At 39.4% G+C, this 17918-nt stretch overlaps 1 protein-coding gene across 2 annotated transcripts; it reads right to left on the bottom strand.

Annotated features, from left to right (window-relative positions):
• Positions 1 to 6317: 6317 nt before the first annotated feature.
• On the bottom strand, positions 6318 to 17492 carry LOC122662339 (protein SICKLE-like). 2 transcript variants are annotated; one of them, XM_043857943.1, is made up of 3 exons: positions 17448 to 17492; positions 15292 to 15604; positions 6318 to 7050 (listed from the first exon to the last, which is right to left on the bottom strand). In XM_043857943.1, exons 2-3 carry the CDS (start codon positions 15602 to 15604, stop codon positions 6401 to 6403), a joined length of 963 nt encoding a protein of 320 aa, XP_043713878.1. In that variant the 5' UTR covers positions 17448 to 17492; the 3' UTR covers positions 6318 to 6400. The 2 variants fall into 2 exon arrangements, with proteins under 2 accessions (XP_043713878.1, XP_043713880.1); XM_043857945.1 differs by having other exon boundaries at positions 6318 to 6933.
• Between the last annotated feature and the right edge of the window lie 426 nt (positions 17493 to 17918).

Below are 17918 nucleotides of genomic sequence, written 5' to 3'. Positions count from 1 at the left end.
TTATCATGGATAATTTAACTAAAAATATACAAGATGAGGTTCCTTGGTATATGTTTTTTGTTGATGATATCATTCTGATAGATGAGACAAAAGCATGGATTAATAATATCAAGTTGGATTTATGGAGATCAACCTTGGAATCAAATGATCTTAAGATAAGTAGAAAAAAAAAATCGAAGTATATGATGTGTAACTATAATCACGTTAGAATGGTTAATGAGATGGTGAATATTAACGAGAGGGAGATTCCACAAAATAATTATTTTAGATGTCTTGATCAATAGTAAATAAAGAAGGTGACATAGAGGATGATATTATTTTTTTTTTTTGATAGGTAGGGGGGATGTAGGATATGAACCAGGAGGCTTGAACTCAAGACCTCCTGGTAGCAATGGGCCTTTACGCACCACTTGCTACCAAGTGAGCTAGGAACTTGACCACGTATGTCCGAAGTGTTGTGTGGTCGGCGTATTCTTTTAACACTTAAAGGAAAATTTTATAATATTGTCATACATCGACTATAATGTATGGTGCAGAATGCTGGGCAGTTAAAAAGTGCCATATAAATAAGCTAAATGTAGCAAAGATGAGGATGTTGAGATGGATGTGTGGCAAAATTAGAAAAGATAAAGTAAAAAATGATCATATTAGAGTTGAATTGAAAATAGTTCTGATACATGATAAGTTATGTGAGAGTCATTTAAAATGGCACGGCCATGTGTAGTGGAGGCCTTTGCAATTACTTTGTCTCTCGATTTACATGCGAGCATTCAAAAATTTTCCCATGATGGGACGAAAGATTTGAGTTTGAATGTTTGAAAGCTAACACACTAACAAAAAGACTCATGTGACTTTTGGAGGACAAATAGGGCTGAAGTGGAAAACGTGCAAAATGTCTATAGAAGAGAAAACTGAAGAGGATCAAAGCTTTCTTGGGATTTGAGAAATTTCTTTGCATTTCATAAGAGAGAAAGAGAGACTAAGAGGGGTTACATACAGATCCCCTTGACATTTTCCTCTTCCCACATTTTTCATTTTCATTCAAGTTTAGCTTTGAATTAGGCCTATTATGAGTCAAATGTATGATTTCTTGAATGGGTTGAGAGTGTGAGTGAAAACCCGGAAAAACATCTCCTCCAGTTCCCAGTGCCACTTATAAGAGGGGGGTGGATCCCACCCGAGTAGGGGTGGAATGGTCATTGCTCCCCCCTCGTTTGAGGCATTGGGGAACTGGATCAGACAAGAAACTGGAGGGGATAAAGATCCCTGAAAACCCCCTTAAGTGACCCCAAAATCCTTCTAGAAACCTACTCTTACGAGCAGGAATTTTATAGGAATCAATCGATCAGTTTGTGGAAGCGGGTGATCGGATGATGTCATACCCAATGGGGTCACATGTTAACACATCTTTCTGAATCATGGTTAGAAACTTGGAATCCGGATCTGAATCGGTCTCGACCAATTTTGATCTAATCCAAAATCAACACAACAACACTAGTTTTCATATACAATTGGCCAAAGCCGAATCAGGTTAAAATAGAGATTGAACTCGACTGATTTCAATTCAAGTCAACCAAAATTATCCAATTTGGATCAATCTGATTTTTAAATTCCTATTTTCCAATATAAAGAATAAGATTGAAGGGAGAGAGTAGGGAAGTTTTTTTTTTTTTTTTTGATAAAAAAAAATTTTATTGACCAAAAGAGTCATTACAAGCAGTAGCATCTGTCAAGATATTTTTCATTTGCAACAGTCCTTTGTTTATTATAGATTCTCCTATGTTCCAATCCTCCAATACTGTGATGAATTCTTTGGCCTGGACGACTCTATCGATTGAGTCTTCGATAGTTTGGTCAAGTACCTCTCTATGGCTCCAGCAGATGAAGATGAAGTGAAAAGGACAACATGAAACAACTCCATCCTTGTGAATTTATTATTAGGGAGTCTGCCGATTCAATAACTGAGTCGGTGGTTTGGAATGATCTCTAATGTGGAATTACTCTTATTAAATATTTGTATGAATTTTCCGAAATGTTGACCAGAAGTCTCATCTTACTGTCACTGTTACTCTTTTTTTTACTCTGCCGACCATTGAGCCTTTGTCTCCTCATTCTTGAGCAGACTTTTTGCTACCTCTTCATAAATGAAATTTCTGCCTGCATTCATTGTTTTCTCACGTCTGATGGGACTTCACAATAGTTGCAACCCAACAGAGACACATGGGTCTAGGGATGTAAACGGATCGGATTCGGATCGGATACGGATCGGATGTGATCGGAGCCGGATATTCCCTGGTCGAATACGGATACCTCTAAACGGATTCGGATGCGGATCGGATTCGGATTTTCGACCATCCGTTTACATATCTGCCTTGTGTAACCCGGACCTTCCTCCCCCTAGCGGATACAATTCTCTCTCAATCCATATCTCTTAGATCATGATTCTCTTTTCATCATATTCTAGAACTTGTTTAATCTTCAAAAACCCTAAAAATCATTATTTACTTAATTTTTTATTATTAAGTATTCGGATTTTTTTTCGGACGGATTTTAATCGGAGTATTCGGATTATTTTTCGGATATCTCTAAACGAATACGGATGCCCCTAAACGAATACGGATGCGAATTCGGATTCGGATTTCGGTTATCCATTTACATCCCTACATGGGTCCTCCCCTTCTTGACATTTATTTTAGATTCTTATTTTATCATTTTTTTATTTTTAGTGAAAACCAAATTCATTGACAACCAGAATCATTATAAACAGTGACATCTTCCAAACAAAGATTCAGATGCACGATCGGGTGAGATTCTTTCTCCCAAAATTTCATTAAATAGTTATAATTGTGGTTAAGATCCTACTACGTAGTTACATGGGATAGACTGAGAAAAGAAGAAAAAAAACACTTCTTTATTAGATTAAAACTCAATAAATAGATAAAAAACCTTGGGATCTACCTATTCATAAAATTTGAATTTTATCATATGGTAAAAAATTCAAATCTTGAAATAAGTTTTTTTGAATGATCGCTTAGACATCATAGCCCTATTTTTAATGTGATTTTTATAGCTGATAGTGTACAACCCATCTTTCTTTCTCACCCCTCTTGTTTCGGTTAATTACTTCACTTTGGTGTTTCAATACATATGTTTTTTAGGAAGAATATATTTAGTGGCAAAAGAACTTTGTTCAGGAGTGTTGCCTACATCAGCACTCCCATGATTCTATCTCTCTCTACCCAATATGAAAAACCTCTGGCCCCTTATTTTGAGGAGAGATATAAACACATGGGAGTGCTGGCATAGGCCACGCTCCCGGACAGAAAAACTGCTTCCCCTTTAAATACCATGATGAGAGTGTTTCTTGTCCAGGAGGATACACTACACCAGAGGAAACAACCACTCACAACGCCCCCACCCCCTTTGGGCAAGGAGGTCATTACATAGGGGCAAGAGAGAGAAGAAACAGGGGTCTAGAAGGGTAGGGTTTTCCAGTCTGAAAACATTTTCTTATAGCTTAATCTCCTTAAGAAAGTTTCTAAGTACACTCATTTAGAATCATAATTACTATGCCCCTTAGTGTGTGAAGTCAATAATGCCCTTCTTCCCTATGTCCATCCTAAGTGACTCAGCACATTGGAGAAGGAATTCATTGTGGGTGAACGGAAATTGTCTCTTTTTCTTTTATTTTTTAAAATCTCAAAAAAAAGAAAAAAATCAGGTCAGTACTCAGAACTTGCTTAGTATTTATTTTAGAAGACTAAGACAAGCCGACAAAATTTACACCACCAAGGGAAGGGGAGAAAGCTAGAGGACATCCACTTCAACTGGCAAACCACCACCAATCGAAAAACCAACTATTCACATGCCCACAGATTCGTTACCTGCTATTGTTGATAATTTATCATTGCCTCATGTTCTAGGGGATATGAGTCTAACCTTGGAGTACGTGGACTTTGACAAATGCAAGTCGAAGGAATTTGGAAGGTTAATGATAAACAATATAAAGGAAAGAAAACGACACCTGATCGCGTGCAATACACGGCCCCTATACCTAGACACTTGACCACATGAAATGATTGCCGCACCGTCTGGGGTTTTGTCCTTTCCATGAGGACATGACAGTCATATTAAGTCTAGTTCAATTTTCTTCAATAAAAATTTTCTTTTAACAATATCTTACCGTATTAAGGCTCTCTTTGGTATCATTTTTATTTTTGATTTTTGTCTATTTTACAAAAACCATTAATGAAAACCATTTTTTATCAAAAACTAAAAATAGTTTGGTAAACATTAGACATAATAGAATATAAAATGAAAAAATGGTTTGGTATGGTCATATGTATAATAGTTTTTTAAAGAAATGGTGGGTGAAGATATTCCCTCTTCACCCATCTTCCTTCCTAGAAAACAGAAAGGGATGAGAAGAAGCTCAAATTAATCAAATGGATACAGTAAAATCGATTAATAAAAGAACAGAAAATTAGTTGGAACAATTGAAGAACCCAAAAGGAAAAGCAAAATTGAGTAATTCGTGGGAAAGCAGTAGAAAACAGTGAAGCACTGTGAGATCAGACGGGATTCTCATCAACACGTTCGAGTCTCTGGAGCCTGAGACGATAGCGGCACTGAACCAAGGAAAGGTAATAAATGGGCAACCACTGGTGATACCGGTTGGGTCACTGGTCCCGTGCGAATGTGAGCAGGAGCGAGATGAGTGGGCTCGGGGTGTGGGTGAGGAGGTGGTGGCGGTGGGGAGGAGGTGGTGAAGGCCAACGAGATAGAGGAGAGGGTGAGGGAGATGATGAGGAATGAGCGGCTGAGGGTGCAGGCGGCGCAGGTTAAAGATGAGGCAAGGAAAGCTGTTGGATTGAGTGGGAGTTCTCACACAGGATTGACGAGCTTGTTGGAGAGGCTGCAGCAGAGAGGACCAGAGTATCACACAACAAGAAGGGGGAAGAGGGGGGATAAAATTTTGCTTCAACATGTGCTGGGTTCAATTAGATGAAATCCATTGACACTTGCTCTGATTTGCTCTCATATTAAAGAAACAGCAAATACCTCCAGAAATAATGAAGTAATTTCTCAGAGCTTTGGGGATCCTCTCACTGCATAGATCAGTGCAACAAGATACACAAAAGGTGTCTCATTTAGGAGTTGACTGGCGCCGGTGGTGGTGGTGCTAGCGCCGGCGGTGGCGGCATTAGCTACCGCAGCTCCACCTTCTGGCCCATTCTTCTTCGTTTCAGTATTCATCGCCCCTCTCTTGATCGGTAAAGAAGGAGAACGGTCGGAGGCTTGCCTTTTAAAAAATCAAAGCAATTTACTGTTTTACCCTTCAATTTTGGGGTTTATGAGCACATGCTCATTAAAGTGTCCGCACAATTAGCTAAAAACACTTTTCAACCAAAAATCATAAATAACTTTCAACTTCTTTTTGGTTTTTGGTTTTTTTCAATCCATTTTAAATAGAAACAGGTTCCATAAATGATACCAAATGTAACAAAAAATGTTTTTTAAGTCAAAAATCAAAAATAAAAACTATACCAAAAATGGCCTTAAGTTGTTAAGTTCAATTTCTAAATTTGAGCACCCAATAGTTCTAGATTTATTTCTTTAGAGAGAGAGAGAGACTCATATTTGAGTGGCCCATTTAAGTTCAGGTTCAGGGAATGGAACTGCCAGGGGGGGGGATGACCACGAAGTTTAATCAGAGGGCACTCTTTTAGCCGAACTGTGTATTTGCCATGTCAATCCTGCATGCAACAGAACGCTTCAAAACCTGCAAAAACTGAACAGAACATAAAATATTGCCATTTTTCCATGCTTCCACTTGTAATTACAAACATCAAGAAGTGCCAATAAACAATTCCTCGGGTACACACGATGACTACATAGAATTAACTGTTTTGTTCTAACAAATTTAAATGATGAGATTAGTGGATGCTGGGATAATGGAAGATTTTTTAAGCTCCCCAATTATCAAAGTAGTTGATGAAATAATTGGCCAACATGTAAGAATGCATTTTTTTTTTTCCAAGGAATTGCTTCTGATGGGCAGGCATATAGTTGAATATGGCAATTACATAAACATCAGATTGAAGAAATTCAACATTCCAAAGATTAAACATGTCAGAACAAATTTCAGATAGCCATGAGATCCCAGCTTTTTCAATGGTGAACTTGAAATTGATAAGTGTTGTTTTTAATGACAAATTCATTGGTAACTTCCTTGGTGGAGGTGTGTGAAGCTTCTAACAATTCTGGCCCAAACTGATACCAAATAAATGACAGTAGAGGAACAGTAGGTTTTTCGGAAGAGACCAAACTCACTTTGAGTTCATAAGCATAGCAAAGAGAGATCTGTAAAGACTCCCACGTTCACGGCTACCCCTACCTCTCAAATACTTGTTGCATCATTAACAGCCTCCTCGAAAGAGGCAGCTAGGCATTCAGCGAGGCTCAATTGAGAATTAGACTCATTGACAGTTGCTGAAACTCTTGCCTTCTTTAGAACCGAATTCCGAAGCCAAGATCTTGGCAAATCAGGGGTATACTGAGTGTTGACTGGCAGAACTGAAATTCTTAAAACTGGTGTCAACAGCCTCCATGGGTCTTCAAGCATGGTCTTGTTGTAAAACATATATGGTTTCTCGCGTGCTGAGACAATAGCATGTAAACCACGCCCTCTTCCACCACCTTGTCCTGAACCAAGGTTAGGGCTGTTACTGAACATATGACTGCTTCCTCTGCCAGAACCAGGACTATGGCTACCACCCCATCCAGGAGCAGGGCTGCGGTAGCTACGACCTCTTGGTGAATTTAAGGGAAAGCTATAGCCAGCCCTGCCAGCAGATCTGTTCCAGACCCCTGGAGGAGTTCCTTGGTGCCCATGAAAAGGACTAGCACTTCCAACAGGACTTCTCCAAGAATCTGAACCACCAAAGCCCGATGATTCATAAATTCTTTGATTGGGAGAATAACTATTGGGGGAATAATTAATAGGATATTGATGAACCGGAGAGGGAGTAACATTGGGATTCCTTGAACCTGATTGAAACAGAAAAAGCAGAAATATCCACTTTAGACACACGACAGCATTACCTTATAGGGGGGTCACAGAATTAAAATAACAATAAAGAGAGGATAGCATTTGAATAAAGCTACAAAATAAACCTTATAGCTATAAACACGTAGGCTACAGAAACTGAAATTCATGGAACAGGGACAGCTACTGCAAAGGAGAGAGATAAGGCCTTGAGCTAAATTTTTTGTTAAAAAAATAAAAGCTATGTGGAGAGACTGTGGGCTGAAGACGACTTGTCAAGGCGTTGCCTAGGCGTCCAGTTGCTTTGGTCGACTTGGGCGCCTTGGCCGCCTAATTGGTGTCACCTTTCTTTTTTTACCCTCTCCAACGCCTTGGGTCACCTAACCGCCGTGACAACTATGGCTGAAGTGATGGGAACTTTTTCAGTGATCTGGGTCCTTTCACAAGCTTCTTTTTTTTTTGTGCAGGAGTAAGAGACTAAGAGAGTGGGGATTGTAAAGGAAAGAACCATGGTTGTATGAGAAAGATTTCCTTTTTCCTTTGGGTTTTTGAAAAGAAGATCTAGTCATCTGAATCTCTCTCTATTTTTTTGGGTGGGGGTGGGGATTTGCAAGTCATCTAATTCTTCAGAGAATGGTATGCTTCACAATGTCAAAACGGGAGAAAGGTGGGCCCGAGGGGAGGATTTCTAGATGGGGGGATGGGTGAATGCAGAGGTGTATATTTACCCAGATCTAAGACCTGTACATTTTACCGTGTGCATACTCATGTAAATGCACCTTATTTTTTGTGAGATGGCAACATAATACGATATCTTATTCCATCTAAAATAAGAGAGGGGGGTAACTGCAAGGGGCTTCTTGTTTGTTAACATTGGATCCTTAGAGGGCGGCGTTTCTAGAGTTTTATAGTTATCCAGTGCCATTATAGATCTCAATGCAATATTAATTAGTATTCTTATCTATAAATAGGTGTTGTGAGCACATTAATCATAGAACTTAATTTAATAAAAAGTAAATATAATTAGCTTGAGAGTAATCCAGTCTCTCTCTCTCTCTCTCTCTCTGCTTATTTCATTGTTATTTCCTCTCTTCTTTTTTTTCTTTTAGGAATTGTCCCTGGGTTATTAGTCACAGACACCTACCAATTCATTTGAAGAATGAAGGCAAAATTCATACCGCTTGGGCAGATTGTAAATCATGTTAAACTGATTCTGTAACCAAACCTTCTCGTCTTCTATAGGAAAGATCTCAATCCTTCCCTTCTTCCGCCCTGACTCCAAGATTTCAGTTTAAACAAAACACCTCTTTATATTAAAGAGAGAGAGTTGGAACCGGGTCAGTCTTGCGCAGATAACACTCTTATGTTTCCGAACTCCACCCAATCCATCTATCTAGCATTTCGAAGTAACCCGAAGGTGGATCAGTTGAGTCAAGGCCAACTCTAGCGCACAAAGGAGAGTCTTTTCACAATCGATGGTGATTTTACTTTAGTCTCGGGGTCGGCATGGGACTGGGGAGAATCACAAGATATTTGGCTACATTGATATCGTGGTTTAAACCCTTCGTCTCTGGTAATAATCCAATCAGTGCCCTTGAAACGCTTACTAGCCAGGCCCATCACTGTTCCTTGCATGTGAGCAGCTCCGAAAAGCTAGGCCTACTTAAAAATTGGAAATTCGCTTTCAACAATGTCAACAACACCACGAAAAAAGTACACTATGGTTGCCCACTGATCTGATCATAGGTGAAATCCAATCCCTTCGCTTCGCGCTAGGCTTGGAAGCCGTAAGTCAGGCTCCCTTCGCCTCTATGAAGCAAGAAAGCGAGCAGCAAGCTGAAAAGATCGAAATAGATAGGGCGAAGGCACTCACATCAGCTAGCTGGCCTACCACGAACGAAGGCGCCCCCATTACTATCAATCCGAGTCGTCCCAATCAGCATAACCGCCCCTATTCCTTGAAAGTAGCAATTGGGGATGGAAACTGCTTCTAAATTACAGCTATTGGATTAATTTGGACTCATTGGTCGGGGGAGGGAGCCTTTTTGTAGAAAACCTAGGACCTGTAACCAGTAACTTTAGAGAGGAGAAAAGAGAAAACAGAAGATGGAAGTTGTAATACCTGAATTATTTAATTGATAGGTAAGCCCCTCTATTTATAATAGAGGGAAAATTACAAAGAGACTAAACTAGGCGATGTGGGACTAAAACCCACATAGCCGACAAACTTAATAAGATAAGAAGAATAAAACTACCCCCAAAAAGACCAGAATACCCCCACGGTATTCTGGAGTACATATTCCAACACTCCCCCCTCAAGCTGGATTATACAAATAAGTAAATAAAGAAGATCCATCTTGCACTAAAGAAAAAAGAACTCCTAATAATGCTAACACTCCCCCTCAAGTTGGGGCATACAAGGTACTAATGCCCAACTTCAACAAAATGAGAAGAAACTAAGTTGTAGCAGAATCCAACTTGACATATGAATGCAGCTCCCAAATAAACCTTCAAGAACTTGAAAAAATAGATCTTCAAAACTTGGACAGACATGTTCAGCAAACCGGGACTGGAGTGTCTTCCAAAAAAGGCAGCTTTCAACGATCTTCAATAGCTATCCAGTGATGAATCTCAGGTTGTCATAGTGACAGAATCTTGAAGGGAAATAACTAGAGTAGTAAGTAACGAAAACAAACTGAATCAGGCAACCGAAAAAAACTGTATCAACCCAACTGAAAGTCCTCAAATAGGCAACAACCAAATATCTTCAATACTCTTCAATACTTCAATCTCCCCCTTACGGCAAACTCAACCCAATAACAAAGTAGATACCCATTGGCAATAGTGAAAACTCTGATCTTCTATGTTTTGCACCAAGTATTCCTGCAAGTTCTGCTTCTACAATGTCTGCAGGTATACTGTACATAATCCCCCCCTCAGGTGTAGTACACGTGGACATAACAGAGATGATGTAAGAGATAGGGCAAAAACATAATATTCCAGAATTTTCCAAGAGGTGCCAAGGGTAATGGAAAAGGAAGAAATGGCAAATTAAAGAATACCATTAACTTCCAAAGGGGCTATGGGTATATGCCAAATGTATGGGATATGAAGGGAATTAGAATTATTGAAAGGGAACGGTGTTGGAAAAAAGGATGGCATGGCTGTAATTTGGTGGAAATCCATTTTTAAATACAATCCAAGCCAAATGGCAAACTGGTAATAAACCAGAATTTTCAAGGGTCAATTGGGTAGTCAAATAGGGGAATGTATTAAAAAGTAATGGCAGTTCCGTAAATAACCAGAATTTTGCAAGGGGTTTTGCTAAACAAAAAAGCAAGGGATGCAATTGGTAACATAATGGCTATGGAGAGTGGCAATTTGATAAATAATTAGAATTTTCAAGGGGTTATTGGAAAATAATGAAGCAAGGGGACAGATTTGGAAAAGAATTTAATTCCCTAGTAGAAAGGGTAAACTAGGAAAGGAATGTAAAAAATAGATTAAAGATAATAAGAGATAAAGAGAAGGGTATTATTGGAACTCAAAAAATAAGGTTTTAAGAAACCAATTTATGAAGGTTGTCTTCAACCTTACGACAAAGAATCCAGGGAAAGCTGGACAGCGGAAACCAGGGAAGAAGAGGAACCAGCGGCAGCGGCAACGGCAACTCACCATGGTGTATCATCTCAACAAGAATACCTCATCAAGAACAGAAAATCGATGAACCAAGAACCAGCAGCACTTCTACCAAGAACTAGCAGCACCATCTCTAACCTCCAACATGAATCAGAGGTGGAAGTATGGTCTTCAATCTCTGGACTCAACAAACACCAGACCACAAAAGCAAATGCCATCTCGCAGAAAAAAAATCGAGTGAAGGAGAACATGAATCGACCAACCAGAAAAACTTAGTTCGATCAGCAGAAAAATAGCAGATAGAGATTTAATCAAATCTCACAAACCAGCCGGCAGAAGGGCCCCAAACTGTAATCAAGTTACTCTCTCTGGTAGTCCAAAATATCCTCCAAAAAGCAGCTCAAGAAGACGAGCCAATGATGAGATCAATAGAGGTCAGGTTTTTTTGGAGAAAATTCGTCTCCAACCTCCTACGACAAACAGAACCCAGCGATTATTTTACCAGGCAGGTTGACAATTGCACATCGATATGAGCAAATAGCAGTAACACTTCGACTCAGCAGTTGCAGCAACAAAATTCCAGCAAAGGATCGATACCACCAGAAGTCAATAGCCAACAGCAGAGAATGAGAGCCCATTCAGCAACTTACGAAACCCAACCACAACTCCAAACTCTCCTCCTCGCAACCGAGAAAAAGAACAAGCGGTGATCGGCAACCAGACGGAAATTGCAGCAGAGAACTAAGTAACCGCGAACATCAACAGCGGCAACTGGATTCAGCAATAAAAGAGATATTCAAAGACGTAGGCAGAACAAATGACTGTGAAAGATTAAAAAAAAAGGATCAAGATTAAATGGGCAGGAAACCCTAGTTCTTCTTTTCTTTCTATGAACTAGGGTTTCTCCATAAATTGGAGAACTTTGAAACGACTCTCAAAACTGCAAACCAGAAGAGAATCAATCACTGGTTACAACAACTCTGATACCATGTAGAAAACCTAGGACCTGTAACCAGTAACTTTAGAGAGGAGAAAAGAGAAAACAGAAGATGGAAGTTGTAATACTTTAATTATTTAATTGATAGGTAAGCCCCTCTATTTATACTAGAGGGGAAATTACAAAGAGACTAAACTAGGCGATGTGGGACTAAAACCCACATAGCCGACAAACTTAATAAGATAAGAAGAATAAAACTACCCCCACGGTATTCTGGAGTACATATTCCAAGGGCGAGTGGGTAATACTTGCTTTTTAACCTTTCCTAGACAGAGGGAAGAGAGCGCTCCTACATGAAAAAAAGAACTGAAACTAGAAGACGAAGTTGAGCGTGTTGAATGACATCGTATAGTAATCAGTGAACGCATGTCGTCTCCTGGTGATGTGTAAAGGCTTATTGACAATGGTAGCTGCCGCGCATCCACAAGAAGGCACTGAAGAGCTTATATGATCAATCTCAATACCTCTCCTTCTCTGAAGAGAAGAGATAGGGGGGGACTCAAAGCCATCAACATTTATGGGAAAACCCTCATCTTCCTTCCTAGCCCCCCACAACCCATAAAAAAGAAAATTCCTTAGCTTCCGATTACATGGATAATTCCTCATCTGAAACAACGTTTGGTTCAACTTCCGATTGCCTGAGCCAAGGCAATGTAAATTGGTTACTCAAGCGTCCCCCATATCAAGCAAGAAAGAAACGGCTCTTACCCTATTGTCGCTGGAAACTCTCTCTGGGACTTCCGTTTTCCCTTTACGTCTAAGGGGGGTGAGATAGGCAACAGGTAGCTTGCTTCCAGGCCGATAGGATAGTCAACGGGTCGGGCGTAGAAGCTAGTCGCCAGAAGCTTTTGGTAGCTTAGCTTGCTTCCAAGCCGGCCCGGCCGCGAGGGTGCCGCAAGGTACTGCCGGTGCTGACTTGGATCTCCGAGCTGTAGGATCATGAGCATCACCCACAAAGGCATACATAGTTGGCAGTTTCTCATTCGGGTCGAGATCTGAGGCAACGGAGAGTTTTTACGACAGGAGATATTTATGAGACACTATTATATGGGGCACTGGGAAGCTTACAACGCAAAAAAAGAGTTGTCCAATAGTAACAAAAGGTGCCTCCACAGGTTGACATCCAATCCAACCTAGTAGTAAGCGATCCGCCAAAAGCAACCAAAATATTCCTAATCTCCTCAGGCTTGACCAAGTAGTCTCTGCCACTGATACCCTCGAATATCCAACATGTTTCAGATAGCAAACTTTTGGCAGACTAGATGGTACTTTTTAGGGTTGGCGTTAAGGTCATTACTTATGGATTATTAAGTAGGTTTTGCTACACATTGAGTAGGTTACAAGAAATTTGCAATCAAAGTTTTTTTTTCTATAACAATGTCAATATTCTATCATGTTTCTTGGGCTTTATTGTTGTTCCTGTGTTTTATGGGGCTTTAATCTTGAGGGCAGTGGATTGAAAAGATTATTTTGTGGCTTTTAAAGCTTCTAGAAGAGGCATAGGTATTACACAAGAAATGACTAGTTGTTTTCAGTAGTTTCAATTTTAGAGCTTAGCACTCAACTACATATATAGGGCATACACAAATTCACAAACGAAAAGACGTTACACAAATTTAAGAACAAAAAGATGTTACACAAGTTCAAGCACAAAGTTCTTTCTCTTAAACTTTATGCTATTGCTCAGTCATGATGTTCTTGAACTTGTGTAACTTCTCTCAAGCTTTGTGTTGTTGGTGGTTACAAAACCTTCTTCAACCTTTGTGCTATACGACATGTCGACAACAACAACTAAGCCTTATCTCAACAAAATGGGGTTGGCTACAGGTATCCTTGCCCTCCAATCAGCTCTATTTGAGGTCATTCTTGATATAAGGCCTAAGTTATGCATGTCTTTCCTCACCACTTCTCCTAAGGCCATTTTAGGTCTGCCCATGGCTTTTTAGTTCCTTCAATCTGAATCAAATAACTCCTCCGTACTGGTCCATCCAAAGGCCTCCGTTGAACATGGCCATGCCACCTCAAATGACTTTTCCGTAGCTTATCATGTATCGGAGCTACTCCCAAACCAGCTCTAATATGATCATTCCTTACTTTATCCTTCCTAGTTTTGCCACTCATCCATCTCAACATTCTCATCTCCGCTACATTGAGTTTATCTACATGATGTTTCTTAATTGTTTAACATTCCACACCATACATAATAGCCGGTTACATAACTGTCCTATAAAATTTTCCTTCTAAGTTTTAAAGGAAAACGCCAATCCATACAACACTCCGGACGCACCTCTCCGCTTCATCCATCCTATTTTAATTATTTGTGAAACATCATCCTCTATATCACCTTCTTTATTTATGATTGAGCCCAGATACCTAAAATAATTACTTTACGGAATATCCCTCTCATCAATATTCACTGCCTCATAATCCGTCCTAGTGTAACCAATTTTTCCTTCAACCATTGTGCTACTTACAAAATCCTTTGATAATCCCTTCCCCCCCCCCCCCCCAACACACATACACAAAGAAAAAAAAGCAACAAGGATTGCATTAATTGGAAAAAGCCAAGAAAGATGAGCACCACATCACAAACATAAACTACTATTGGTTCCAGCTTAACTTTATATTAATTACAGTACCATTTTAAGAGTTCTTCATGAGTGGTATATGTTCGATTATCAGACAAAAATATTACTAAATTCATCGCAAGAAGCATAGAAGATCCTCAAATCCATATGCTATCTTTTACTGATAATCTCCTAAAACTAATATATACCTCCAATTACCCGGCGTCACTCCTTACCCCTGGCCCCTTACCATACCATTAAAGCCCTACCTTACCATACAACTACCACAATATCAAACCCCCAAAAATAGCGGTAAGTGCAAGCCCGAATGAATATATATATTCAGCTATTCTTTCTGTTACTTCGAAAGTAGCTGCTTCAGCTTCAGCTACTCGAATTTTCGATATTCCTTTTTATTTCCCATCAAACGAATGGCATCTTCTTCTGGAAATCCTAGTGGTCATTTAGGGGCTTTAGCTGGTGATTTGGGATGTTTCCCTCTCGACGATGAAGCTTATCCCCCATCGTCTCATTAGCCGACCTTGACCCCTCTCTTTTTTTTTGGGGGGGGGGGTCATATCTAGTATTCAGAGTTTGCCTCGATTTGGTACCGCTCTCGTGGCCCGATTAACCAATCAATCATGATTGACCAAATCATTGATGGAAAAATATCTAAATACCAAATCCGTTTCTCTATATAACCTCCGCAAAAGAGAAGAGGCTCTTGGGAAGATCAAAGAAAGAACTTCTTCTTCCTCCGTAAAGAACTCTTCTAATAATTCCACACCCAATTTTTTCAAAAAAGCACGTACAGTACTTTTGTGTTTACGAGCCAAAGTTCCAGCACACGAAAGTTATATATATATAACCTCCAGAACAAAAGGGGGGGAAGACACGAAGAGAACAGGGATATACAATAACATTTTAAGAAAATAAGACACTAAAAGAAAAGGAAAAAACCTAAATCTACCATGAGGTTTTGGCATTTGAAAATAGTTAAGCAAAGCAAAATTCATAACCAAATGAAAAGAGCATACTACCTGAAAGAGACGATGACAACCTAGAAATGGGAGACCCACTACTAGTTGTAGCTGAGATATAATTTTGTGGTGTCTGCATGGTGCTGCTCCACCTCTTATTACCAGAGGAAGCTGCCATAGGATCTGTATAAAAATCAAACCTAGGAACAACAGGTGAACTCTCCCCCACCGGTGGAATCGTAGAGGGCTCAACAAGTGGATTAAAAAGATAACCAGGGGCCGTAGAACTATCAGCAATCTTAGAAGATTCAGCCTCAGCAGCCTCCATTTGCATTGCTTTCAATTGTTCCCTTCTTTTCTTTGATTCTTCCATCTGATATGAGGATGGGTTGACAAAATAGATACATAAGCTACAAATACAACAAATGACTGCATCCCCACATATTATTGTATACCAGTAATATAAGGCAGGTATATATGACGCAGATAAGTCACCTAGAGGGCTTATTTTATTGGAAACAAGCTTTGGATTGGATTATGTATGCATTGAGCCTTTGATCCATGTGTTTTTATTGTAATGAGCCACTTTTAATGGGCCTGATATATGGGTAGGAGGTAGGCATACAAGATTAGGCTTAAGAAACACCACCAAGGCCATAACTCATAAGTACTTTAAAATAAAATAAAATGCATGAATTGTTCCTTAGTAAGGAATAAAATGCACCTCAGTTTATTTTACTTTGGTATGGACAAAAAAAGAATGGACTGAGGATCCGTCACCAGCTAGGCCATGTGCCATTTAAAAAAATGGGACTGAAATTTGGCGGACAGGTGGACCCTATGGTCACCTATTCACAAGTCAAGTTTCAGTCCCAATGGAATTTATTACGTGGAAAGATAAAGTAATGAAAATTTGCAGGACTACCAAGGGGGTATGTAGACCACAAAGGGGTGCATGGGCATACATGGGAGGGTATGCCATTACCTGGGAGGTTAAATAATGACTTAGATCCTAAAATTTGACACATGGCTAATCCACACCATTACCTACATGCTACATTTTTAATGATCAAAATTCCCACATCATCTTTCCACATGGCACAACTAGGTGTACCATCCATACAAAAAAATGTGGGCAGGCCATCAACAGATCTTTTCCCCAAAAAGAATTGCATTTTGGTATCTCCTATGCCCTATTCTCACAATAGCAATTGTCATGCAACCTATAAGACTATATATAGTCTTAATTTTTCTATTCAGCATCTTTCAGTTTTGACAAGATAAAGAGAATTCAGCCAATGTAAAGAAAGTAATAAGGTTTCCCTTGGTTTCTGTTTAGTTACAAGTGAAGTGAGTGAAAATAGCCAGTAGTAAATTAAATCAATAATTTTATTTTCTTTTTTTACCCCACTTTACTTCTGACAAGAAAACCAGTTGAAAAGCTTCCATTTATTTCTTGCACTTAACTGCACTTTACATATTTTCCATTCAAGGTACATTGAAATTTTTATCTTATTTCGCTTCTAACCATGAGGGCCTTAATGTTCATCAACCTGAGTTGCAAAGCCCATTTTGAAGCCACCAATAGCTCTTCGTCTTTGAAGAGAAATCCAATTTTGTTAAATGCAAATAATTAGTTTCAGATTGCTGTCACAAAGAGTACTAAAAATTTAAGCCAGACACATAGCATACGATGAACGGGTTGGATAGAGCAAATCAAGGGTTAGTGGCATAACAATTATATCAACCAGACTACAACTACCAGAGGCCAGAGGGAGAAATTATGCTGTGGGGTTCAGCTCTGGATGAGATTCCAACCAGTAAATGTTCACGCATTCTATCTAACAGGTAGACTGCATGATCTGTACTGCTCTATTCATCATTGAAATAGAGAAATAAAATGGTTTGCTAGAGTAGCAAAAACTAACTGAGTTGATATAAATAAAACAATAGGTCCTATAATCAACCCTTCACTAAGAAAAACTTCAAGGAACTGTTAAACGGCATGTCAAACAAGATTGGAAAGAGAAACAATTTGTATCGTCTCCCTGAAACAATATAAAAAATAATATATGGATGCTATGCGAGGTAAACAATTTATGGGTTTTCTTCTTAAAACCAAATAACGAAAATCAAATTCTGTACTTGGATATTTGAAATTTGAACTGAAATATGACCGTTTCTAGCAAGCATGTTGGAAGAAAAAGATAGAGTACCTCAGTCCGAATCGGTTCATTTATTAACCATTGGGGTCGCCGGGGAGAGGCTGTCAGGTAGATGCTTCTTCTCCTTCCCTCTTTAGGGTTCGCTAGGATTCTAATCCTTGTGACGTTCTCATCATAATTAGACCGCTGCGCATGGAAGTTAAAAACCAGGAAGCCACTCCGAACGGAGTGAGAAAACGGAGAGCATCTTGACTCGCCGTATCTGCAGTGTACGAGTCTGATACCTGCCCGACCACGTACGGTAGAACGATTCTTATTGATGTAAAGCTGTCTGAAAAATAAAGTTTTGGAAAAAAGAACTTTGACCGGAAGTGTGCCTCCGAGCAGTAAATGATCCTCTCACAAGAAATGTGTCTATGACTCTATGCTTCGGCGTACACTACTACACTCTCATTAACACCGCGTTGGCGTAGGAGCGACATTCCCGGACAAAAAATGTTTTCTCATAAATTTTTATCAAAG

Source organism: Telopea speciosissima, chromosome 5 (genome assembly GCF_018873765.1).
Source record: "Telopea speciosissima isolate NSW1024214 ecotype Mountain lineage chromosome 5, Tspe_v1, whole genome shotgun sequence".
In the NCBI taxonomy this organism is placed as follows: domain Eukaryota; kingdom Viridiplantae; phylum Streptophyta; class Magnoliopsida; order Proteales; family Proteaceae; genus Telopea; species Telopea speciosissima.
This window is presented reverse-complemented; position numbering and strand designations above follow the sequence as displayed.

Excerpts from the sequence above, each read along its gene's own strand:
- LOC122662339 (XM_043857943.1), bottom strand. The coding sequence starts at position 15,604 with ATGGAAGAATCAAAGAAAAGAAGGGAACAATTGAAAGCAATGCAAATG. Across the intron at positions 7,051-15,291 it reads GTTGTCATCGTCTCTTTCAG|GTTCAAGGAATCCCAATGTT; the intron begins GTAGTATGCTCT and ends TGTTTCAATCAG.